The sequence below is a fragment of the Balaenoptera musculus genome, chromosome 9 (genome assembly GCF_009873245.2).
Source record: "Balaenoptera musculus isolate JJ_BM4_2016_0621 chromosome 9, mBalMus1.pri.v3, whole genome shotgun sequence".
Classification (NCBI taxonomy): Eukaryota; Metazoa; Chordata; class Mammalia; order Artiodactyla; family Balaenopteridae; genus Balaenoptera; species Balaenoptera musculus.
This window is the reverse complement of record NC_045793.1, coordinates 24,350,957-24,376,667: the sequence shown is the minus strand read 5'-3', so window position 1 is coordinate 24,376,667 and position 25,711 is coordinate 24,350,957. Positions and strand designations below refer to the sequence as shown.

At 55.7% G+C, this 25,711-nt stretch overlaps 1 protein-coding gene across 3 annotated transcripts; it reads right to left on the bottom strand.

Annotated features, from left to right (window-relative positions):
* Window positions 1-230: 230 nt before the first annotated feature.
* Window positions 231-17,184, bottom strand: IMPDH1 (inosine monophosphate dehydrogenase 1). Of its 3 annotated transcripts, none has more exons than XM_036863941.1 (16): window positions 17,012-17,181; window positions 12,829-12,927; window positions 10,672-10,720; window positions 7,365-7,466; window positions 7,147-7,221; window positions 6,633-6,839; window positions 6,394-6,481; window positions 5,362-5,561; window positions 4,626-4,716; window positions 4,304-4,399; window positions 3,173-3,316; window positions 2,934-3,078; window positions 2,474-2,617; window positions 2,239-2,322; window positions 1,652-1,668; window positions 231-980 (listed from the first exon to the last, which is right to left on the bottom strand). In XM_036863941.1, the coding sequence occupies exons 1-16, from the start codon at window positions 17,179-17,181 to the stop codon at window positions 880-882; spliced, it is 1,812 nt and encodes a 603-aa protein (XP_036719836.1). In that variant the 3' UTR covers window positions 231-879. The 3 variants fall into 3 exon arrangements, with proteins under 3 accessions (XP_036719836.1, XP_036719837.1, XP_036719835.1); XM_036863940.1 differs by lacking the exon at window positions 231-980 and adding an exon at window positions 987-1,260 and having other exon boundaries at window positions 17,012-17,184; XM_036863942.1 differs by lacking the exon at window positions 1,652-1,668 and having other exon boundaries at window positions 17,012-17,179.
* Window positions 17,185-25,711: the final 8,527 nt, after the last annotated feature.

The following is a 25,711-nucleotide window of genomic DNA, read 5'->3' as shown; positions in this document are numbered from 1 at the left end:
TAGCTGGCAGCAGCTGGGCAAGCCGGTGTGGGCGCAGGCCTGGGAGACCTCGCGCCACGCGGCCCACCTGCGCCAGCACCCCCTGGAGTGCCGCAGCACTCTCACCACCTTCCCGGGGAGGCTCGGCCTGGCGCCCCCCGCGGCCCGGCTCTGATGGGGCTCTGGGCTCCAGCTTACCACCAGGAGAGGGTCTAGCCGTCCAGTGGACAAGGGACAGAGACAGGATGGCAGAGGCGTTGAAACCTCTTGATTTATTCAGATTATTTAACATACAATGACGCAACTGTGACCCCAAAGTGTGCAAAGTTAAAGCCTTCAACTGCAGCTGAGAGGAGAGGGCAGGAACGGTACACCTGGGGATGGGGGTGAGTCAGGAATGATGGGCAGCCTCCTCCCCAGGGCCGGGGATGGGGCGGCCTGAGGAGCAGGGCCTGGATAGTCCAGGGCCAGGGGTAGGGGGCAGAGACCTCCCTCTGGCCTAGGTCAGGAGCCCAGAAGTGCCACATGGCTGAGGGGGCAGCAGCCCGGGAAGGGGCCAGAGGCAGAGCCAGGAGAGCACCAATTCTGGGATGGGGGTTGGGGAGGGAGGTGCCCTACAGGAGAAGCCAGGAGGGGCCACCTGTCCCAGGGGTGAGAGCCGGGCCGGAGCAGGCTGCAGCAACAAAGACCTGAGGCAGGCGCGGGGCCTGAGAGCCCAGGCTGGCTGGGCTCAGGGGGACTGAAGAAGGGGGAACCCGGGGGGCTCCCAGGGCAGCCCGGCCTGGGAGCAGTCCTGACTCTGCGGGGGAAGCCCAGGGAGGGGCCGCAGACCCTCAGGGCCTCCCCTCCTCTCTCCCTGGAAAGGAGCTGGGGAACCAGTAGTGCAAATCTGTGGACCACTCAGTTATGGAGGGAGGCTGTACCCAAAGGGGGACCCTGGGGCATGACCCCTCCGCCGCCTCGGCCTCCACCACCATCCTCAGTACAGCCGCTTCTCGTAACTGTGGGCACAAGGCAAGAGGGAAACTGAGAGTGGGTATGTGGGAAGGTGGCCTCACCTCCCCAGACCCCCTTGCCCAGGCCAGCCCTGGGCCGCCGGGCGGCCCCCAGACTCAGGAGAGGCAGCGAGCTGCAGAAGCCTCCGCCTCTCAGCCACAGGGGGCGGGAGGGAATGAGAAGCAGGCCACGTGCCTCTGTCCGCCTCAGGCCAAGGCTCCCGGAAGAACCATGCCAGGCCCAGGGACAGCCATGCTCCTTCTGGCCACAGCCGCAGCTGGTGGACTGTCCTCAGTGCCGGGGTGGAGAGACAGCTCAGGAAGGCACGGCCCATCCTCACAGAGCAAGGTCAGGCCAATCTGAGCCTCTGCTTCCCACGTCTCCACCCCACCCCTGAAGGCACTGTGGCCTAGGTCCCTTGTGGTCACTGGGTCCAGTCCAAGACAGGACAGCCTCAGGTCTGTGGTCAGGGACATCTCTCTGCACCCCGGGAGGGGATGGTTCCTCTGGAGGAGGGGCCACCGCCAGCTGCCCCCAGCATGATGCTAGTACTAGGGCCCATGTCCCATGATTACACCCCAGCACGCCCCCAACCCAACGCCCCGCCCCAGCCCAGGCCCCACCCAGACTGCCCCTGCTCTACTCTACGCCTGGCCCGGGCAGCGCGGTTACTTACACGGCAGAAAGGTATAGCTACGGGAGGATGGGGCAGAAAGAGACACAGGTTAGATGCCCGCCTATGCCTGGGGGGACAGGCCCTCTCGACCAGGGCGGGGCCGCATGCCTGCAACTACTGCTGCCAACTAGCACTGCCCCCGCCCACGGTCGCCCCAGCGCCGGCCCTGGCATCTGTCTCTCTGCCCTTCTCCCCGCCAAGGGCTCACGCCCCCAGCCTCCACCTGCCTGCCTGGTGCCGCCACCAGCCAGAGCCCAGCACCGCCAGCCCCTGCCACCAGCCACCAAGCTTCTGAGCAAGCAAGGGCTGGGGAGCCCAGGAGGGGCTAGAGGCCGCATCTCCCATGCCCGGCTCGGGGGAGATGCCCGAGGGGATGGGAGGGCCTGCCTGCGTGGGGACTAAAGGACAGGGTTCAAGGGTGGGCTGGGCCCTGTAGGAGAGGGTGATGGGGGTCATCCTGCAGCAGCCTCCATCCCTGGTGCAGATGGTCCTTGGGGTCCCTGAGACCTCGGCTCAGCCTCTGAACCATGGCCCCACCTGCCTGACCCAGTGCCAGCCAGCTGGGGCAAGGAGGCTGCCACACTTACGAGTGCAGGCCGTGGACACCACCCTCGATCTGAGCTGACATGGTCCGCTTCTCAAACTTGAGCTCCCCTGAGTACATCATGGACCTGCAGGCAGGGAAGTGGTGCAGGTCAGGGGCACCAAGGGTGGAGGAGAGAGAGAGAGACAGAGAGAGAGAGAAAGGAAATGGGAAATATGGGGGCGCCAGGAGCCTCCCTGGTGCCCCCCACCTGCTGCCCCTCTAGTCACAGCACTCACCGCAGGACAGACAGGCTACGGGCACCGATATCCTGGCAGCCGTGCTGGATGCCCGCTATGAGGTAGGGCACGAACTTCTGAATGGAGCCTTTGTCCTGGATGGAGCCCGAGACGCCCTGCGCGATCTTCACCTTATCCCCCTCGCTGCACGGAAGGCGGGAAGACTGAGCCCTGGCACCCATGGCTCAGGGGACCCCACCCCACCTCTCAAGGGTACCAGCAGAGGGGCTACCACCCAGAAGTACCCCCAAAGCCGCCACTCCCTGGACTACAGCATAAATAAGCATGGATTCCGAGTCAGGTGGCCCCGGCACCATCCCAGGTCTGCAACTTGGGCCCTGTGCCTTGGGTTCCAGAACTGTAAAGTGGAGACTGGGTGCCACCTTGGGCAGTCAAAGGCTCGGGTGGACCTGAGGGGCTGGGAGCTGCTCTGCCTGGGGCCAGGGCTGGGGGCAGGCACCTGAAGTAGCGCTTCTGGCTGCCGCTGCTCTTCTCCATGGCATCCAGTGAGCCCATGCCGCGGTACTTCTTGAGCCTCACACCATCCGAGAAGAAGTACTCGCCGGGGGCCTCCGTGGTGGCAGCGAGCAGGGAGCCCATCATCACTGCAGTGGTCGGGGGGGTCAGTGCCTCTAGCCCCATGGCCCTCCCACCGCCCCCCACCGGCCTGCCCAATCCCCGGCAGACCTGCCCCCTCACCTGTGGAGGCACCAAGGGCCAGGGCCTTGACCACATGCCCCACGGTCTGGATGCCACCATCGGCTATGACTGGCACCCCGAAGCGCCGGGCGTACTCGGCCACCTTGTACACGGCAGTGCCCTGGGGCCGACCACAGGCCATCACTGGGGACGGTACACAAGATAAAGGTGTCAACAGCAACGGGAGCCAGGTGCAGTACAGGCCCCTTTCTCCTTGTGCCCTACCTCCACTTGGGAAAAGGGACAGGGCTGGATGTTAATGCGGCAAAAAAATAAGTGGCAGCAAATAACACCAGGTGAACGCACTCCAGGAACCTGGACCACCCCACCTACAAGAGCACTACGGGGACCCCGGGGGCAGCATCAGTACTGCCCTCAGCCTCACCTCTCTCCAGGCACTAGTTCCCTTACAAAGTTACTAGAGTTAGGTACTCACAGCCTCCTTTGGGATACTGGCTTGCATTTCTTTAAGTTTAATTGTCCAAGGTCCTTAAGTGTTACATTTCTAAGTGAGAATTCTAAGGAACCAGCACTTATCTAAGGATGGATGCAAGGCTGGATAAAGGAGAAAAAAAAACTTCTCTGGTGGTACCTTTGTTTGTTTTGTTCTTATTGCACCCCAAGGTTTAGAACAACGCCTGACACACAGTAGGTCCTCAATTAACATTTGTTAATTTGTGGAGAAGGCCCACATCTCACCTCAGGGGTCAGCTAATGCGAAGGTAGACAGTTAAAAGCAGAGGCTTAGAGACCAAACTGGGAAGATGTTTTGGGCAGAGAAGACCAAATGGGTCATTCAGCGTTTGGGAGACGTGACCAGACATGACCAAGGGGCCAGATGCACCAGTCTTGGGCCTGCAGATTAGACTTCCTTGACCAGAATCTGAGAAGCAGACTGGCACACACCCCAAACTCATGGTAACCTCATCTTACACCTGCCTCCCCCCAAGTCAGTGGGCTAGACAGGCCGAGTCTGAGCCTGGGTCACCCCTGAACCCACCATCCCAGAAAGGGGCCTGGCTGAGTGAGCACTTTGCATGCATCTGTGGAGCGAGACTGAGGCCCCAGGGCCTGTGGAGGGCGACTGGGGCGTTCTAAGTGGCAGTCACTCACTCTCCTACTGACACCCACCTTCTTGGGTGATGCAGATGGAGCCGCAGCCCATGCCCACACGTAGCCCGTCCACACCAGCGTCAATCAGGTTCTTGGCCTGAGCTGCTGTCACCACTGGGGGGGAGGGGGAGTGGGAGAGGAGGAACAGTGTGAGGATGGGTTGCCCCTGCCCCGCCCGGGGGCTTCCTGGGACCCCAGTCTACACCTCCCCTTCACCTGCTGTGACCAAAGCCCATTCATTCAGCTCCCTGCCCCTCCATGCCAAGAGCGATGCCATCACCAGGGAATGCCAAAGGACACAGAAAGGTTACACAGTGAGGGGGCAAGGGCCAGCACTCACCATTCCCCCCAATCACCTGGAGGCGGGGGTACTTCTGCTTGATGTAGTGTACCATGGCGATCTGATACACAGAGTTCCCTTGGGATGAGTCCTGTGAGAAGGGCGACAGGAAAGCTTAGGCTTGGAGGCTGAGAATCCTCCCTGAGGGAGGGGGTCTTAAGTGGACAAATCCTGAAATTGTATCAAAGATGTATGAGGATACACCTTTGTCTTTTTCTGGGAAGACACTGGACAGTTCTCGGCAGAGTCTCAAAGGGGCCTGCCTTCCCCCAAAGGTTAAGCACCACTAACATAGAGTCTCAGAGCAGACAAAGCCCTTTCATACCCACAATATGGACTGGTTCTCACAGCAAAGAGATGGTGCCTGTGGTCGTATCCACTTCCCACCAACTCACGAACCAAACAGAATTACTTAACCTCTTGAGCCTCAGTTTCCCCCTCTGACAAGTGGGCATGGAGATTGTACCTCAGGGGGCTGCTGTGAGGGCTGAGTTAATCTGCATGAACGCCTTAGTGCAGCGCCTGGCAAGTGGGAGGTGCTCACTGCACGTGAGTGGTAACTGTTAGGGTCAAGTTATGAGTGCGAAGGGCCCCCAGAGGGGTCCACAGTTTGTTCTGAGCTGTCAGAGTACCAGTGACCCTCCCAATTCTGACCCCGGGCTTGATTAGAGGTGAAGCTAGTCTTCATAAGCCTCAACTCTACTGAGCCGCCCCTGCTCCAGGGCAGTGTCCGTACCAGCACTATGACGTCGGCGCCCGCCTGGGTGAGCAGGTCCAGGCGGTATTTGTCATCCTCACGGGTGCCCACGGCTGCCCCGCACAGCAGCTGCTTGTGGGAATCCTTGGAGGCCAGAGGGTAGTCCCGGTTCTTCTTCAGGTCAGTGCGGGCAATGATGGCCACTAACTCATCTCGATCATTGACAATGGGCAGCTTCCCTGACAAGGAACGCAGGGGTGAATTGAAGGAGCAGGCTTCTGAGAGTGGGGTAGGGGGGTAGTGAGAATGAAAATGGACCAGGCCAGATTCCACTGCAGTACCCAAACCAACCACTAGGTGACAGCACCCACCCAGGAAGCGCTCCTAGGGACCTGGCTCTCTGCCCAAGGAACAGGAAGCAAAGAAACCCAGTTCCTGGAGCTCTTCCTGCCCTGTGGCCTGGCCAGGCTCGGTGGGCAGCCCCTGAGCACTGGCAGCCTTTCCCCTGAAGGGCCACAGGCCACAGTGGTCAAAAAACTCACAGCTAGGGCACAAACACGAGGCTATCCTGCAGGGCGAAACGTGTGTCCTGCCCAACACCACCCCAGAGAACAATCCAGTATGGGCCAGGGGAGCATTTCCCAGTGGGTCCCACAGGGACCTAATGGATATTATGTCAACAGCCTCAATGTCAAATAAATTTAACCGCAAGACTTCTCAGAGCCTTTGATAAAGTAACATACAATTCCTTATGCAAGACGGGGAATACAGAAAGCAGCGTTTTTCAGACTTGTAAGAACATGGAGCCCTTTTTTCATGATGAGTGTTTCACAGGACTAGTCGTTTTGGGAAATATACTGTGAAGATGCCAAATAAGGGATGGGCTTTCCTGAGTCAGGAAAAAGACCTCAGAAGTCATGCTCCAGCCTGACGTTATTCAAGCCTTCCCTGAGGCCCAGCCTAGTTGCAGGGACAACCTGCAAGGCTGTGAAGGAACAGGGGGCTCTGGGGGTACAGGGAGCCGGGCTGGGGGAGGGCGGGTTCTTGCATTTTCCACCTCCTCCCTGGTACCTTTCTTGCTGCGCTGCAGGATCTCGTTTGCCTCTTTCAGTGTCACACCCGCTGGAGCCACCACCAGCTCATTCCGCGGTGTCATCACCTGTGGGGCCAGGAACATTTGCCTGCAGGTTGGCAGGTGAGAGAGAAGGGAGCCAGGCCTCCCTCTGGTCCCTGGTCACAGGCACCGGCCTGAGGCCCCGGGACGTGCGGTCCTCTCTGCCCCAGCCATGCTCTCCCTGCCCCGCGGGTACCTCACTGAGGAGGGTGGTGTGGTCCTTCTCGGCGAGGAAATCGATGTCTCGGGAGGTGACGATGCCCACCAGCTTGCTGCCCATGGTGCCCGTCTCAGTGATGGGGATGCCAGAGAAGCCATGCCGGATCTTGGCCTCTAGCACATCACCCACGGTGTGCGAGGGGCTCAGCACCACAGGGTCCGTGATGAAGCCCTGTTCAAACTTCTGCGGGCAGAGACAGGGGAAGGAAAAGGCTGGAAGAAAGCTGGAGGTGTGTACAGTCTGGCCACAGGGGGCCGAGGGTCTCCTGGCTGTGCCACAGGGGAGCCAGGGCCCGCCACGGGGCAAGAGGCCAGTGGGGAAACGAGGGCTGAGCCCTGCGCTCCCACTGTGGAGAAGGGCAGACAAGACCCCACAGCCACCAGCCAGGGAGCGCACCGGCCCGCAGAGCTGGCAATGGGAGGTTGGGAGGGCCTGTGAGGCGGAGGCTGCCAGAGGGCATCTTCTTTCTCAGGATGGGCCTGGTACTCGCCTTGACCTTTCGCACCTCGTTGGCCTGGAACTCTGGAGTGCAGTTGTGGTGAATGAAACCGATACCGCCCATCAGCTGGGGTTGAAAGGAAGAATGGTCAGAGCCAGGGGGCCAGCCCTCCTCACTCTGCAAACCCCGCCTCTGATTCCAATTCCTCCTGACGCCCACCCCACTCGGTCCTCTTGGCCCTGGGGTCCCCACCCAGGTGCTCAACTCACAGCCATTGCGATGGCCATGTCAGCCTCTGTCACAGTGTCCATGGGGGAGGAGATGAGTGGCGTCTTCAGCGTGATCTTCCGAGTCAGGGCTGAAGTCAGGTCCTGAAGATGGAGACACAGGCTATGTGAAAAGTTTTATCATTCATTCGACAAACATTTACTGAGCTGCTACATGTACCTAGCACCAGGACAGGCCCTGGGGATACAGCAGTGAGCGAGGTGGATGAGTCTCTGCTACCTCTTGCAGAGCTTATACTCGGAAGGAAAAACGACACACACGAAACGTGCACAAGGTGATTCCAGTTGGGATGACGGCTCCAAAGGAAACCGACGAGGCAAAGTGACCACTGGAGAAAGAATGTGGGGACTAGGGAAACCTCTTTCTTGGGAGGCGACAAATGAAAACTCATCAAGTTAAAGTCCCCAAAGAGGGACTGTTGTTCCAGGCTGAGGGAGCTGTGTGTGAAACCCCGCCTCTGATTCCAATTCTCCCTGAGGTGCGTTTAAGAAAGAAAAAGCTAGTAGAGTGGAGGGGAGGGAAAGAGGCAGCAGCTGAGGGCTGAGAGGCAGGGGGTGGGTCAAGGATATGCAGCCTTGAAAGGAGCTTGCATTCAATTTTCAGATGAGAATCCACTGGAGGACCTCAGGCGGAGGAGAGACATGATCTGATTTAAAGAGGTCACTCGGGTTCCGATGTGGAGATGGTATTCCAGGTGACAAGGCGTGAAACAGAGAGACCACCAGGGAGGCTGCTGATAGGTCCAGGTGGGAGATGCTGGGCACTGGGAACGTGGAGGCGTGGGAAGCAGTCTATTATACATCCAATCCACGGGAGTAGGTGACTAAGGGTCTGCAGCTCAAGGGAGCGCTCAGGACTGCAAGGATATTCAGGAAGCATTTGCCTGTGAGTGGCGGCCAAGGCCAGATCACAGATTCCTCTGAGATTCAGGCCAACAGCTGTGGATCCTAGCCCACAAAACCCTCAGACACAGACTTTGCTATATAATTTTTTGGAGACACAAAGGCCCCTGCAGTCCATTCCCAGACTCTGGCTGAGAACCCTGGCCCTGCAGTCTAGAAAACTCCCCCTTCTCCTCTCTGATCCTAGCACAGGAGAAGAGCCACAGCCTCCTGACATAGGCCACAGGACAGGGAGACCCTTGATGGCCAGGGGGGCTTCTCCCATCCCTCTCTTCCTTGTACCCTGCCCAGGATCTGGCACAAAGCCAGGGTGCTCAGAAACTGAACAGCCAAACCAAGAAGGCTTCCTGGTTGCTGTCACAAGGGGAATATCCAGAATAGTCCTAATTTCCCCCTGAAAAATCTGTCTGGGTCAGCACTGGCCACACAGGCTGGACATGAGCTTCCCCAACGTATAAGTGATCCAGGGACACTCGGGCCCTCTGGCATTTCATGACAATCAGACCTGAATACATATCAATGATAACAGCAACAGAAAAACTTTTTTTTTTTAATGTGTATTAATTCATGTTAGAATAATCTAACTTTTCCATGAAATGACTTACACCCATCAGCATTAGCCCCTGGGCTCCTATAGGTTTGTCATATGTTAATTGTGTAAAGGACATTGGTCATTCACCTTGTTTATTGCTGAGCCCCTCCAGTTAAGGGAGGCACTGTTTCCTTGTATTTGTCCACAATCTAACTTCTTTTTTTTTTTTTTAAACCTCATCTCTTTTTCTTTTTTTTAATGTTTTTTATTTTATTTATTTATTTTTGGCTGTGTTGGGTCTTCATTGCTGTGTGCGGGCTTTCTCTAGTTGTGGTGAGCAGGAGCTGCTCTTTGTTGCAGTGTGCGGGCTTCTCATTGCGGTGGCTTCTCTTGTTGCGGAGCACGGGCTCTAGGCACATGGGCCTCAGCAGTTGTGGCGTGCAGGCTCAGTAGTTGTGGTGCACGGGCTCAGTAGCTGTGGCACACGGGCTTAGTTGCTCCGTGGCATGTGGGATCCTCTCGGACCAGGGCTCGAATCTGTGTCCCCTGCATTGGCAGGCAGATTCTTAACCACTGTGCCACCAGGGAACCCCCATAATCTAACTTCTTCAAACCCTCTTGCCAGTTCTTATATATCATGGATCCACAAACAAGTCTGTCCACCTCTTCCAAAGTCTCCATAATCTTACTGGCTTCTATGATGTCTTTGCTTAGCACTTCAGACAAAATCCAGTAAGTAATAAAGCAGCCACACCCACGTGCATGCCCACCCCCTCCCTGGGCCTTTTTGAACCTCACCTCAGGCTCTGTCAGTGAGCACTCTGGCCTCAGGCCAGGCCCCCCTCTCAGGATACCCCCAAATCCGCATAGCTGCCTCTAACCCATTAGGCATAATCCACTGACTGTGCCAGTTTCTCTGACAGCACTAAAGGTTACATCCACCACATTCCCAAGAAAAGTCTCTCCTGAGAATTCCCTGGTGGTCCAGTGGTTAGGACTCTGCGCTCTCACTGCTGAGGGTCCGGGTTCAATCCCTGGTTGGGGAACTAAGATCCCCCAAGCCGCAAAAGAGGCAAGGTGTAGCTTTTTTTTTTTTTTTTTTTTAAATTTTATTAATTTATTTATTTTTGGCTGTGTTGGGTCTTCGTTTCTGTGCGAGGGCTTTCTCTAGTTGCGGCGAGCGGGGGCCACTCTTCATCGCGGTGCGCGGGCCTCTCACTATCGCGGCCTCTCCTGCTGCGGAGCACAAGCTCCAGACGCGCAGGCTCAGCAACTGTGGCTCACGGGCCCAGTTGCTCCACGGCATGTGGGATCCTCCCAGACCAGGGCTTGAACCCGCGTCTCCTGCATTGGCAGGCAGACTCTCAACCACTGCGCCACCAGGGAAGCCCCAAGGTGTAGCTTTTAAAAAAAAGAAAAGTCGGGCTTCCCTGGTGGCGCAGTGGTTAAGAATCTGCCTGCCAGTGCAGGAGACACGGGCTCAAGCCCTGGTCCGGGAAGATCCCACATGCCACGGAGCAACTAAGCCCGTGCGCCACAACTACTGAGCCTGCGTTCTAGAGCCCGCGAGCCACAACTACTGAAGCCCGCGTGCCACAACTACTGAAGCCCGTGCGCCAAGAGAAGCCACCACAATGAGAAGCCCTTGCACTGCAAGTAGCCCCTGCTCGCCGCAATTAGGGAAAGGCTGCGCGCACAGCAATGAAGCCCCAACACAGGAAGAAAGGAAGAAAGAAAGAAAGAAAAGAAAGAAAGAAAGAAAAAGTCTCTCCCACACCCTGCCCTTGAGCAAGAGATCAGCCTCTAGCACCACATACACAGCCCCTCTACCCCATCAGTGGAAAAGGTACTCACCACCTCATCAGCTGTGAAGTCTATGAATCCTGGGAGAATCAGGAAATCGCTGTGAAGAGAGGAAAGTGACTGTTCCTGGGTGAGGAGGGGTCCCTGAAAAGGGCAGGACCTGCCACGCCAGGGGAAGCAGCACGGGGGTGGGGAGATGGGCAGAGCCTCTGAGCCCTGTGCCATGTCAGGGCTGAACCACCCTCATGCCCCTCGCTAGCATCTTGTCGACTTTAGCCCAGAGAGCTAGAGCCAAAGGTTGAGTAAGCTCTGTGGTCCTAGGGCGCCACCAAGGCAGTTGGCCCCAAATGTCCACTGTCTTCAGGGCTCAGAGTTCGTCTAGGAACCTAGACATTCCCATAATGCAGCACACAGCAGATAAGGTGCCTGCCCTTGAAAACTTCTCGATCTTGAGAGGGGGAGACAATAAATAAACACAGAATACACCTGAGAACAGTTTAGTAGGGCAGCATGGCATGAACACCACACAGCACAGGACAAGCTGCACAGCCCAGTGCCAGGGCTGCTGAGTCACACAGGGTTCAGAACAGCACAGAGGGACCCCAGGGGGCTGAGTGCGGGGCATGTTCTGACAGAGCAGGCATTGGTAAAGGTTTGCCCAGTTGGACGGGAGCAGCCAACAGACATGGCCTGGGATGGGAAAGGGGAGGAAGGGGCCTTATAGTTAGGACCAGGACACTGGGGGCCCAGCCAAAGCACGGTAGTGGCCAACACTAGCGTGGAAAGGGAATGCAGGCCTGCATGCGTAGGCAAAGCACAGTGCCACTGCCCAGGAGCCCCGACGGGTTCAATCTCCCTGAAATCACAGGGCCTAGACAGACACAACCAAAAGCACATGCCCCATGGTGTTCAGGAACACCCCCAACCAGACTAAGCAAAGCCATCGGGCACCCCAGGGCAGGAAGGAAAAGCTACAGGGTGGATGGGAGGGGTGGGGTCTTTAATTTGCCCCAAGGCCTAGAACAATTTCCCTAGGAAGTTTCCCTGGGAGACTCCACGGAAACTATATCATAGATACTCTATCCCCCCTCATCAAAGACCACCAAAGAAATAAAGAATCTTCACTGCCCCTGTCCCTATGCAGCCCTTCTTCTGTACAGTGAAGAGGCCTCTGTGGCTCACTTAGAGGCAGGGAAGAAATGCTGGAGTCTGGGCCCCTTGGCATTTTCTAGGTATTATATACACCCCTCACCTGGCCCACACCCCAGCTACTCTGACAAGGAAGAGGAGACACTCCTCAGGACTGACTGGGTATCCTGGTGTCCAGGGAAACCGCCTGCCAAGCAGGAGTGCTTACAGGCAAAGGCAGGAACTAGCAGGAGACAGGGCAGGGATGCTCCTGGCTCACCAGCATCCTCACTCCACCCCAGTCCCAGGTCCTGATGCTCTTTCCTGGCATGGACACAGTCCTGCAGCCACAAGAAGAGCTAGTGCCAGGCCTGCAGCCAACAGGACAACTGGCCCAGGGCCCACAGAAAAGCACATTAAGCCAGAGGCAAATGGATAGGTCTTGCCCTCCTCAAAACTCCTGGGTGAGGTGGGCTTCGGTGGGTGATAGTCAAAGAATACTCATGCCTGGGGGCACCAGTACTAACTTGTAGGCAGCCAGGGGCACAAATGGAAAGAAGACTGGACTGGACAGTGGGAAAAAAGAGCCATCCCAACTGCCCAGCTGGGCATCTCCTGGGGGCAACACCCAAGCAGCTGCCTTAGCTGGGCTCCAGGGCCCCCTCTGCCCTCGTGGTGACGCTGGGAGTTGAGAGGGTGTCGTGGACCAAGGTCTGGAAAGTCTCCATTACTCCCACATCTCGCGTTCCCACACGCCCCAAGGCCCCTCCATGCGGCCAAGATGCCCGTGAGAGGAGGAAGGGGGCAGGCAGGACCCGGATCTAGCCAGAAACGGGGCATGGCACCGAGGGCCGCGATGTCGCTGTGCCACGTCCGTCTGCTCTCGGCGCGGGCCGCCTTCCTTCCCTTGCCCAGCCCTCCCCCCCCGCCCCCCGCCCAAGTCGCTCGAGTCGGGCCGGGGACGCGGGCGTCACCAAGGGGGGAGCTGTGCACGTGCAGGGCCAGGGCCGGTAGTCGGGGGGGGGGGTCACGGCGCGTTAGTGCGCGCACCCAGGTAGGGCCGAGGCCCCCAGCGCTTACTTGTAGGTGAGGCCGTCGGCGTTGGCGAACAGCTGCTGCGCAGTGAGCCCATCCTCGGGCACGTAACCGGTGCCGCCGCTGATCAGGTAGTCCGCCATGCTGCCAGGAGACACCGCGACCCGACATAAACACCCGCGCGGGCCGCCCCGCTACCGCTGCTGCCGCTGCTGCTACTGCTGACGCCGCGCCACGGCCACGCTGCCGCCGCGGGCTGGGAGGGCCGGGGGCGGGGGCTGCGGCAGCGGCGGGGCGGGCCCAGGGCGCCGCCCTCCCCCGGGAGCCCGCCGCCTCCGCCCGGAACAGCACAAAGAGCCCCGCGGAGCCCGGCCCAGTCGCCGCCGCCGCGCGCACGCCCAGGGCCGCCTGCAGTGGCACAGCGGCCACTCGGGACCGGGGCGGGGGAGGACGTGTGGATCCAACGCGAGGAGGGGGCTGAGCCAGGCCGGGACACGCCCCCTCCGCCGCTCCACGTCCCGCCTCCTAGGCTCCCCGCAGCGCCTCCCCCAGGCCCGCCAGCATCCTGGGCCACCCCAAGCCATCCGACCCCGCCGGCCTGAGTCTCCCCTGGCCCTACTCCCCAGCCCCAGGGTTACCTCTCACATGGTTTACCTTTCCCAAGACTAAGGCTCAGACTTTAACCAGGGCCTGGAGCCCTGAGGAACTGGTTTGGGCTGACAGCTCCCCAACACAGCAGTTTGAGGTTGTACCCTCCGGGCAGTGTACCTGCCCGCGCTCCCCACAACCGGGCATCAGTCCTAGGGGTCAGGCATCCTTAACAATGACAATCCCTGACCTTTGGGTGGCCTTGGAGCCCTCTGCAGTTTACAGGCGTTTTTCATAAATGATCACATTTACTCTACAATCTAGTAATTGCCAATTATTAGGTGTCCCACCCCACCCCTGCTTTACAGATGCAGAACCTACAGTTCAGGAGGGGTTGGAGACAGGTACTACACCTGACTCCTGATCCAATGCTTCAGTCTTACATCCTGTCTCATCCCCAGCTCAAAAAGTAGTGTGGATACCGTGGGTTTTAACCCCAGAGGGGAAAGTTTGCTTTTATTTGGGAGGGTAGCATGGTGGGAAGGTGAGGGAGGATCACAGGCCTGGCCTAGGCAAGTATGTATACATATAAATTAGGGCAGAGGCTAGGGAAGTTTTGAGAATTTCCCAAAGTAGACATTTGGTGGCCCTGGATGCCCAGCAAGACCCAGATTTCTACATGAAGGTAGTAAGATTAGGTAGCAAGTTGACTCACATGGGAGGAGGTGGGGTGTCAGGGGGCAGACCCTCCCCGTTTGCGTGACCAGAACTACTAACGCTACTGCCTGACCAGAAGCCAGAAAGCGGATTTCCACCCCTCCCCCACACCCTCTGCCCCAGGCCCAAATGCCACGCTTTCCTCCCTCTGTCCTCCTATGGTCCCTACGGCTCATTTCTTGGTGAAGTGAGGGAAAGCTGGGCCAGGGACACAGTCCTCTCCCTGGCAAGGTGGCTGTCTGTGGTACTCCCTCCATCCCCAGCCCTCGAGGCTGGGTTTGTTTACCTCTCCCCAGTGTGGTGGCAGCCAGGCCCAAGGGAAACTCCCTGGGATGCCCAGTCCCCCCAGTGACGCCCCGGGACCCTGCCAGGAAAACACAGCCTGTTCCATCTGTGTGCAGAGGGGAGGGGAGGCTTCCCACAGAGCTGGGGTGATGAGGCCCATGAGGCTGAGAGTGCTGCAGGGGGCTCAGATGTCCACAGTGCCCTCTTTCTTACTGTGGGGGGACCAGAAAAATCACAGGCGCCCAAGCTTCCCTCTCTACCCAGGGAGCCCCAAGGAGGCTCCTGATGGGGGCCTCTGGAGGCCCTCTGGTGTTGAGAAGTGGGGGAGAGGGCCTGCTGGGGTTCTTTGCTGAGTGGGGATTGGGGCCAACTTGCTAGGGATGCCTGGGACGTACTTGATCCCTCTGCACTCACAGACTCATCCAGAGGACCTGAGCCATATGGGGAGGAGGGTCATCCTGAGGGGACCAGCACTAGGACCTCCTACTGGCCACCTGGAGGCAGAGCAGTGAGACCAGCCACAGAAAGCACCTGGCCACTCAGGGCTGTCCTGGGCACCTTTCTAGCCATAGAAGGATGGGGCTAGGATAGCATTGCAGGCACAGCACCCGGGCTGCCCCTGTGGTCTCCCTGGGTCTCTGAAGGACCTGCTCTGGGTCCCTATCTCCTGCAACTAGGGTACTATTCAAGGTTCCACCAGGGCTGGGGCCCAGGACAGCAGCTGGGTTCTGCCATCTCAGTTGACCTTAGTATGACACCTGCCCCAGCGTAGAACTCAGAACCAGAGGAGGAGGCTGCCAGGCTGAGTTGTGGGGAGAGTCCTCTTCCTGGTGGCCACAGACCTCACAGCCCCACTCCCGTCTCCTGCTGCTCCACACCTCCTCCTGCTTTGACCTGTGTCAGGGCTCCTCATTACTCTAAGCTGCTGAGCTCAGCCCTGCGTTAGGCTGTCCTCTTCCAGAAACTGTTAATCCCCCCCCCAGCTTTCCTCCTCCCTCTTCCTGATCTTCCCCCCACTGCTTCCTCCATGGGGAGGAGACACCAGGCAACCAGTGGCCTCCTCAGCTCGAGGAAGGGCTGTTGGTCCCCTGAGGCTCCACACCTAGCAGCTGCGAGGGCAACGGAACAGAACAGACCCAAGCCCCTTCCTTAGGACAGGGGGGGCACCCATATCCAGGCAGGGAGCCCAGAGGTCTCTTTCTAGTCTGGGGCTATTTGAAAGGACAAGATTTCAAAACACTTCCGAGGGGAGAGGTGGGGTGGGGGAGTGCTAATAACATTGTTGACCTGGGTTAGGGGACATAGTTTGCCCAAGTTCAAGCCAGAGAGCAATAACTCTGGCCTCAGACCTAGACTTCTCATGGAACCCTGTCCTCTTCCCACAGCTTTAAGCTAGTGATGGCAGATGGAGGTCTAGCCAGCAGGTTTTGAATCTCATTACACCACCTGGCTGGGTCTCAGGTTTTACACAGGCTCTTCAGAGTCTGGTGGGGGTGTGGGGATAGTACAGGTGCAGAAGTACAATCTGGAGAAGGGATGTTCCTGGTGTTCTGAAATGATACTTTTGCAATACCTTCTCCAACCAAGGCACTGCTTCCATCAAGGCCCCGTGTGCCCCAGCACACTCCCTCACCTCCTGTAGCTTCTCTCTATTGCCCTGGACCTTGAGCCCCAGTAGCTGGATTTCTAGGATGGGAGGAAGGATACAGTTGCCAGAACCACAGTCAGTTCTAGAGAGCCAGCCTGCGGGGGCAGGAGGGGCCAGCCTTCACCCAGCAGCCCCTTAAGCCGTTAAAAGTTCTTACATAAGAGGCCAACCCCTGGGCAGAGCTGCAGGGCTAATTCCCCCAGACCACCGCCCACCCCACCCCCCTCAAACCCAGCTTCCAGGTCACCTCCCCAAGCTGCTGAGCACCAACAGATGGGACAGGGAAAGAAGTCCAAATCCTCTGGACCGGAAGGACAGTGGGATTGCATTTCAAGCTGCGATACAATCCAGAGATTAGCCACTGTCTCCTTTTCAGTCAGTCCCCTGGGACCCAGATCGACACCTCCACTCTTCCTCCAGAGACCCTAACAGACCCCAGCAGGGTAAGGGCAGAGGGGGTTTTGAATCTTAGGAGAGACCCTGGGGTGAGCTGCACTGGCCGCCTCATCAGACCTCAGTGAATGGTGAGGAGGGGACGGTGTCCTCACTCGACTCCGAGGAGGCCCTCCATCTGGTCACCTACACCTGCCAGGAAGACTCTGAAGATAGTTCTAGGAGGAAACGGCTAAGGAGGAGTAAGCAAAGTTGGACATGGACTTCAATAGGCTCGGTTTGAACCCCAGGAGTTGGAGCCACTTGGCTCGGGTGTGTAGTTGAGGTCAGATCCAGGACTAAAATTTTAGGGATCGTTCTTCCGACATGCTCCCCGGTGCAACACAGCACTGAACATTTTCCACAGTGCCCGCCTGCATCCCCCAACCAAAGCTGGGTGCGGGGCGTCTGAGCCCGGTTTCAGGAAGTTAGAGCTTGAGGCGGTAAGAAGGCATGGGTGGTGGGACCTACCCTTCCCCTCCCCCGCAGCGCTGCCTGGTTCCCAGAGCCGCCGCGCCCGCCCCGGATGCGCCCCGCGCGCTCTGCCCTGGGCGTCACCTCTCAGGCTCGTAGCCGGCCTGCAGCAGGCGGGCGCTGTACCGCTGCGCCGCCGTCTCGTGTCCTGGGTGCTGCCGGGCTCCGGGCTCCGGAACATCGGCGGCTCCGCCTCCCTGCAGCGGCGGTGGGAGCGGCCCCGACCCGGCTGGCGGAGCGCGCAGCTCCTCCATGAGGACGCCGCGGCTCAGGGCGGGTGGGCGGGAGCCTCTCCGCCTAGAGGCTCCCCGGCCCGGGCTAGGGAGTGAGCGCAGCCCAGTCTGGTCCGGGGAAGGGGCGGGGCCGCCGAGGCGGGGCCTGCGTGCCGGGGGCGGGACTCGAGTCCCGGGGACCGGGTCGCTCGGGGGAGGGAGTCCGCTGGGCTTTCCGCGCTGGCAACGCTCTCCCACCGGCCACTCTACGCGGCTGCCCAGATTCAGCCCGTCTCTACCATCCCCGGATCAGCCACAGGATACTGGGAGACGGAAGTGGAACTGCAGAGGACCTCCACCCTTTCCCGCCGTCCGGACCTTCCAGTTTCTCCTGGCCCCTTCTAAGGAAAACCAGAAAAGAGCGCAGAGTATTATCAGCGGCCGGAGTTTTCTTCGCGTCTTGTGTGGGCGCCTCTGCCTCTTGCGAACGAAGGCACGGTCCTTTGAATCGCCTCCTACCGGCCAGCGGCAGACCTACCTTGCTAGGGCAAGATAGGCGGGGAGATTATCCATCTTCCTTTGCCTACTGCCCCCTTTGCCTGCTCAACACACTCCTTTAGACAGGAGGAAAACAGATTTTCCTTAGCCCTTACCCGCCACTACCTGAGGAAGGAACAAATAAGACTGCAGGCTCCTTAAGGAAAAGGGCCTTGTCTTCCCTTGCCTGGGGTACCCCATAACCAGGGAGTGGGGTTGAGCACACAGGTGCTCAAACTTCTTCATCTGCTGACTAGAAAGCATACTTTTTCCTCTTTCGTAATTGTTATGACTAGCAACAGTGATTGAGCACCTAGCAGAGTTGGCAAGTAAGAGTCCTTGCCCTCAGGCAATTTCTTTAAGGAAACAGAATAGATAGAAAATAAACAGTTGACAATTCTCATACTATATATATATTTTTTTTTTTTTTCACAAAAATCTGACAATCTGAGGGAGCAAATGGTAAACACTAAACGACTGTGGGCTAAGATGCATTTTAAGGAGGCAGAGTTAAGGGTCAGACTTTTCAGCAACTATTTCACAAAGGAAATTGCATTTACGCAATGGTAAGATCTTGGATTTTATCCTGCCTGGTACCTTTTCTTATACATGTACACACCCACTCCCCAGATTCGAGATCAAAACAATTTCTCTGACAGCTCAGCCACGTGAATGCCATTATAGACAATTATTTTTGCTACAGACTGAATGTTTGTGTTTCCTCAAAAGTCATATATTGAGGCCACTGTCACCTTCTGAGATGGCCCACACTCTGTCTGTGGAGTGTGTTTCTCTCTAAATAAATCCACTTCTAAAAAAAAAAAAAGTCATATATTGAAACTTAATCCCCAATGTGATGGTATTTGGAGGTGGAAACTTTGGGAGGTGATTAGGTCATGAGGGTGGAGCCCTCATGAATGGGATCAGTGTCCTTATTAAAGAGAACCCAGAGAGTTCCCTCACTCCTTCCACCATGAAAGGACACAGCACCTATGAACCAGGAAGTGAGCTCTCACTAGACATCAAATCTGCCAGTGCCTTGATCTTGGACTTAGCCTCCAGACTGTGAGGAAAAAATGCTTGTTGTTTCAGCCACCCAGTCTAAGGTATTTTTATTATAGCAGCCTAATGGACTAAGACAATTTTGTAGCACAAGATTATTACCATGTTCCTGCAGGTATCGTAAAGAGGCAAGGGCAGACTAATCTAAATTGTACGCAGTGATGAAGTCATTTTTCTGGTCCCTATTTGTGAACTGATCATTCTAGACACAGAAAGAGCCAAAACACAGGTTTATGACTGTAAACAGGAGGCGTAGTATATCAAAGAGGACTGGGACTGGCAGTTAGGTGGGCCTTGGTCCAAATCTGTGCTTCTTACATATATTATATATAATTCTTATATAATTACCCAAGTCACAATCTCTCTCTGAGCCTCAGTTTCCTCATCTTTCAAATGGAGTTACAATATGTATCTCATAAGGTTGCTTTGCCATTAGTGAGATAACACAGGTAAACTTCCTGGCTCATGGTAGGCTCTTAATAAACAGAAGTAATGATTATTTTAAGCTAAGTAAGCTGTGGCTAAGTTCTACACTTTTGACCCACAACTAAATGCAATATATTATAATTTCTATTACATATTCATTCAATAAATGCTTATTGGGCACCTCCTATGTGCCAACTGGGAGTGCATGGTGAACAAGATGGTGATTGTCTCTGCTGCCGTGGGCCTTAACGTCCCCTGGGGCAGAAAGACAAACAGGCAGTGAGAGTACAATGTGAAAAGGGCTCTAACAGGGGAGGACCCCTCTCCACACAGCCCAGACTCCTGGGCAATGCACAGAACATAGCCAGTTGTTCTGAGAAAGAAATGAGTCAGGGTCTACTTCAAAGGTCCCTGGAGGTAGGCAGAATATGAAAAGTAAATGACACACACATACATGGTGAGTGGGTCCCAGCAGTGACTGAGACCTGGTCTCACAGAGTGGCTCTGTCTTTTCTCCAGAGTTTGTTGGCTACAAATGAGATTTACCAGCAAACTATTCATTAAAACAATCACATAACCTGAGGGCCTCAGTGTGTCATATGAAGGGATTTTACCTGTAGTAATTTCTATACCGTGGTTCTCAGGACATTTGTGATGTCTGGGGACATTTTTGAATGTCATAACTAAGGGGGGAGGGAGTATATTACTGGTGTCTGGTGAGTAGAGGCCAGAGATGCTGCTAAACTCCTACAGTACATGGAACAGCCCTTCACAACAAAGAATTATCCAGTCCCAATGTCAGTAGTTGATATTGAGAGACTCTGGTCCAGAGGAACTATTTGAAGAAACGGGAACTAAAGAAAAACTACTTAATTTTCCTAAAGCCACAGGACAATGGACTGTTTTGGTTTTTTGTACGTGAAAGAGTTATGTATCCTCACGGGGCCTCCTCATCTGAGAAATGAGAGTATTGGATTTGATCTTGTAGAAAGTCCTTTCCAGTTTGAAAGTTTATGAATCAAATACATTTATAGGATTAGGATGCAATTAACATGGGGCTATAAGATTGAGGGATGGTGGTCAGTCCAGGTGCTAGTGTGTCTGCATTTCTTTACCTTCCAGACTTCCTGAAGTCAGGTGCATAGTCCATTCATCAAAAACGTATGGAATGAGGGCTTCCCTGGTGGAGCAGTGGTTAAGAATCCGCCTGCCAATGCAGGAGACACGGGTTCGAGCCCTGGTCCAGGAAGATCCCACATGCCGCGGAGCAACTAAGCCCGTGTGCCACAACTACCGAGCCTGCACTCTGGAGCCTGCGATCACAACTACTGAGCCCCTGTGCCACAACTACTGAAGCCCGCACACCTAGAGCCCGTGCTCCCAACAAGAGAAGCCACCACAATGAGCAGCCTGCGCACAGCAACGAAAACCCAACGCAGCCAAAAATAAATAAAATAAATAAATTTTTTAAAACTACATTAAAAAAAATGTATGGAACGAGGGATTTCCCTGGCGATCCAGTGGTTAAGACTTTGCCTTCCAATGCAAGGGGTGCGGGTTCAATCCCTGGTCGATCCCACATGCCTCACGGCCAAAACACTAAAACATAAATAGAAGCAATATTGTAACAAATTCAATAAAGACTTTAAAAACGGTCCGCATAAAAAAAAAACCTTTAAAAAAAATGTATGGAATGTGACTTCCCTGGTGGTCCAGTGGTAAGACTCTGTGCTTCCACTACAAGGGGCATGAGTTCAATCCCTGGTCAGGGAACTAAGGTCCCGCATGCCAGTACGGTGCGGCCAAAAAAATAAAAAATAAAAAATGGGGCTTCCCAGGTGGCGCAGTGGTTGAGAGTCTGCCTGCCAATGCAGGGGACACGGGTTCGAGCCCTGGTCTGGGAAGATCCCACATGCCGCGGAGCAACTAGGCCCGTGAGCCACAACTACTGAGCCTGCGCGTCTGGAGCCTGTGCTCCGCAACGGGAGAGGCCGCGACAGTGAGAGGCTCGCGCACCGCGATGAAGAGTGGCCCCCGCTCGCCGCAACTGGAGAAAGCTCTCGCACAGAAACGAAGACCCAACACAGCCAAAAATAAAAACAAATAAATAAATTAAAAAAAAAAAAAAAAAAAAAGTATGGAACACCTATGGGCAAGGTGCTGTGCTTGGGTGTTAGAGGGGTGCAAAGAGGAATTAGATACAGCTCTTGCCCTAGAGTTACCTACAATGTAGGAGGGGGGAAAAAGCAAGGATAACTATAAGACCAAATCAAAGACCAAAATTAATTGAGTATATATGCATCAGATACTAGGATAGACACTTGACATACTTTTCTCATTAATCCTACTTCCCATTATTTATTATTTTTCAGGCAGGGAAACTGAGGCTCAGGCAGGGTAAGCAGCTTGTCCACAGGCAGGGAGCGATGATTGGTGGGGCCCAGGAAAGGCCCTGGGCCTGTTTCCTTCAACACCTGAGTCTTTAAATATCTTCCTAGTAACTCTCATCTTCTCTTCCCACGTACAGAACCTGACACCATCAGCGGAGAATCTAATACAAGGTATATAGCCCATCGCAGGGGACTTCAAAAGATAGTTCAGATTATTTTGTGATTCAGATTTTGATCTAAGTATCACTTGAAATAAGTGGAGTTTAGCTTGGAAATATTTTTATTGTGGGTTCCATTTATTATAACAAAGTTTCTGCAGTTGATAGAGCAAAGTTCCTTGCCAACAATTGTTCCTCAAGATCTGATGGTGGGAAGAAAGTGGACTGACCTTTTAGAAGCAAATATGAATATCTCCAACCCATAAAAGCGTAACTTAGGCCCAAAGGTAGCTATCATAATAACTTCTACTTGCACTTCTAACATTTGTAAAGTGTGCATTGATTTGTTCAACAGATAATTATGGAGCACTTGACGTGTATAATAGTGTGCTAGGCACATTAGGGCACACAAAGGAATCTAGCCTGGAAAATGAAATATTAAAAGCTAAATAACAATATAAAGTAATGGTTCCCAGCTGGGGACAATTCTGCCCCCAGGGTTCATTTTGAGATGTCTGAAGACATTTTTTGGTTAGGGATGCTCCTGCGTGTTCTGAAATGATACTTTTGCAATTGGTTTTTTTGGTTGTCACAACCAGAGGGGTGCTGCGGGCATCTAGTGGGTACGGACCAGGGATGCTGCTGAAATCCTAAAATGCACAGGCTAACCCCTTACAACAAAGAATTATCCAGCTCAAAATGTCAATAGCACTGAGGTTGAGAATCCCCAATATAAAGCAATTACGTTCTCGTTGGTAATGCCAACTATGTTTATAGAAGTTGCAAGAAGAGACCCAATGCTATAGCTGGAGTAATCAGGGACAATTTCACAGAGGAAAAAGGACCTGCCTGGGTCTCTGAAGGAGTTAGGATTTAGGAAGGGAGGAGGCCTAGAGGGGACATTCCGAGGAGGGAATATTGCATGGGCGAAAGTGCTGAGGTGAGGTGAACTAGGAGGTTTCTGGAATAGTGAGCGGGCCATCCTGGATGGAGCATTATCTCCACTCCACATTCTGTGGGTTGGGTCAGGCTGGTGGTGTCACATCTCCAGGTGACAGATGAGGAAACCAAAGCACAGAAAGCTTCAGAGCAGATCCTGTGATGGTCTCTGAGCTGGAGAAGAAGCCAGTCCTCCTGTTGCCCGGGCCCTGGGCTTTCTCCACCGTAGTCCCCCTCACCTGAGCCATGGTCCCACCCTGGACCGGTATCTGCCATGAGACGCATCACCCAAACAAAAGCTTCCTTCTGTCCTGAATCCAGCTGTCCTACTCTGGAAGATCACTATTTCTTTATTTGAAAGGACACCCTGTAGAAATCTAAACACATACACACACTCACACACTTCTCAAGCCAGAAATGGAGAGAAAGGCTGGTAGAAAATGGAATCACGTTCTAAAGAACACTAACTCAAAATTAATAGTCAGTCAACAGGCTAGCTGGGGGAAGAGCAGCCAGTTGCTCAATAGAAACAGAGCAGCTTCTGGCTGGCTGTGGTGCTGTCACATGGTCACCATGCCGGGGGGGGGGGGGGGGGTGGCGGGGGAGGGGGGGGGCGAGGAGCGGGGACAGGTAGGTCTTAGGTAGGTCTCCAGAACAGATGAAATGGGGAGAAAATCTCACCTGGTGGAGGGAAAGGGAGAACCAGGAGTTTCCCACTCAGACACTCTGAGGAGACTAGACCAAGGTGCTGTGAGGACAAAGGCCGATGCTGACCTGAGGAGGAAGGGTCCAGGGTCCTGGGGAACCATCACAAACCCCCCTTCCCGAGTCTGTTCTGACCACCTGGAGTCTTTCCTCTCCAGTGTACATTTAGGGAAGAAAAGACCCGGAGGCAAAGCATCTGGGAACAGGGTCAGAAAAGGGTGAAAAGGAGAACAAAGGGCAGGTGTTCTAGGCTAGTTGAGATGATGCGGGGCCTGGGACTTGGGAGAAGCACCAAGTGGATTGCCAGGGGCAGCTGCAGGCTTCACAGAGTCGAGGAATCATTCACCTGTGCCCTAAACATTGAGGAGGAGGGGGGTGAGGTCAGAGGAGAAGGAGCACCCTGGAGATTAGATTAGAGGTCCTGCGGGAGGCAGAGCCCCAAACCTGGGTCTCACTCCCACGCCTGCCGGCCATCCACATCCAAGGATGGGGTCCATGGGAGGAAGCGGGACCCCGGTGCCGGCCTCATGACTCTTCTCCCTCACCCCTCCTTATCCCAGGGCTTAAATAGATTGATAGCTTTGCCATGTGTCACCCAGTTATTGATTGCTTTTGCATCTCCAGTGAGGATGAGGCTCTGGTCATGTAGGGTTGGCGCATGGGTGAGCGTGGAGCGTGGATTGGGGCGGTGGGTGGAGATCACTGGTCCAGGAAACATCTATGCCAAGACCACAGCAACTCCTTGTGCCCACGCCCACAGCATCCTCTGCACTGGATCCCCACGGAGATGCCCTTCCCCTCACCCCCAGGGGCACAGGTGGCACCAAAATCCTGTCTTTGAGGACAGTTTGTCCACCCTCCCACTCTTTTAGTTCCAACCATTTCCCAGCCTGGCTGCATAAGAAAAATGTAAGCAATGTGCAGACTGCACTTTTCTCCTGCCTGGGAGGCCCTGACATTATCACAGCCACAACAAACCCCGGCCTTCACCCCAACCCACTCCTGCCTCTTGCCCGGGGCTTGAGCAGAGGGACGCAGGGCACCGGTGGGGCCAGTTTGGGCCCAGGGTGTCAGGGCAGGCCCCCCACCCTGGTCACTGCATGGTGTGGCCTGGGGAGTGGCTACTGTGGGTGCTTCTCAGTCCCCAGGGTGCCCCGAGGGAATTGAAGGCGGGAAGGGGATGATGTGCCCATCCAGGGAGGGAGGGTCATTGGGGATCAACTTTCCCAAGTTTGGAAAGAGCCCCCCTCCCTCCCTGCCTGCCAGCCCCTGCCTCTTGCCTCCTGCCAGGTCACAGTGGGCAGTGGGACAGAGGGCAGTGGAGAGAGGTGAATGGGGCCTCCACCTCCTCCTTGGACTGGAGGCCTGGATGTTGGGAGGGAGGGAGACAAGGGGGAGGGCCCAGTCACAGGAGTGGTAGCCCCATGCCCACCTCACCTCCCCAAGCCTCCCTCCACCCCCAGGCATAGCCTCCCACTTGCCTAATCCGTCCAAGGGTACCACTGGGAGTGTCACCTCCCCCCTGCTCCCAGGCCTTGAGACCCTGCTGGTTCCCACAGGCTGTACTCCCTCCTGCCCCACCCACTCAGTCTGTGACTATGAGGGGATGCTTGGAGAGGAATCATCTGCTCTCCTGTTTCCACCCCCTGCCCCCAAGTCCTCCAGCTCCGACCCCAACTCCGTCCTCAGGGTGAGGGCTGCCCAGGCTCCCTGCTGGAGACTTGGGCCTCTTGGCAAATCCCCAGGGCCCCTTGCAGGCTTCAGCCTCACCTGGTTACCTGCAGGCAGGCCCTGTACCCACAGCACCGGCTTCCCCTCCCTTAGGTGCGGCTGTACCTCAGCCCAGAGCCGCTGGGGGAGGCTAAGGCACCAAAGTACCCAAAAGGGCAGCTTGGGGGTGAGGTGGGGAGGCAACAGTTCTCCCCCTCAAAGGTACAGAGGTGGGCCTGAGGACCCCAGGCCAGGGTGAGATCGCGCTGGGATGCCCTAGGCTCCTTCTCCCTACATACACTGAAGAAAGGAAAAAGGGCATTATATCTGCAGTCCTAAAATGCTGGGAGATACTGCCCTGTTTAGCTTCCAGCTAACAAAAAGAACTCTCCCAAGACTGAGAGCATATTTAGGAAGTGGTTCGGAAAGCTTACATCACCACTGACCTTCAGCCTAGAAACCTGAGCCAGCTGGGGGAGGGACCCTGGAGCGGGGTGTCTGTGACAAGACCACCGAGCTCACTGGCAGTTCTGCCATTGCCGCCCTGGCATGGGGCTGGCATGGGGAGCGAGTTCCTGGCACCTGGCCCCAGCCCTGGGCAGTGTGTCCCTAACATCGCGAGCAGGTGGGAGTTGCTGCGGCCAC

What these genes read in the sequence shown, in the direction of transcription:
- IMPDH1 (XM_036863940.1), bottom strand. Translation starts at nt 17,181, where the DNA reads ATGGAGGAGCTGCGCGCTCCGCCAGCCGGGTCGGGGCCGCTCCCACCG. An exon ending in GGCCCTTGGTGCCTCCACAG is followed by an intron (nt 3,079 to 3,172) that starts GTGAGGGGGCAG and finishes CGACCACTGCAG; the next exon opens with TGATGATGGGCTCCCTGCTC. An exon ending in AGCCAGAAGCGCTACTTCAG is followed by an intron (nt 2,618 to 2,933) that starts GTGCCTGCCCCC and finishes CCTTCCGTGCAG; the next exon opens with CGAGGGGGATAAGGTGAAGA.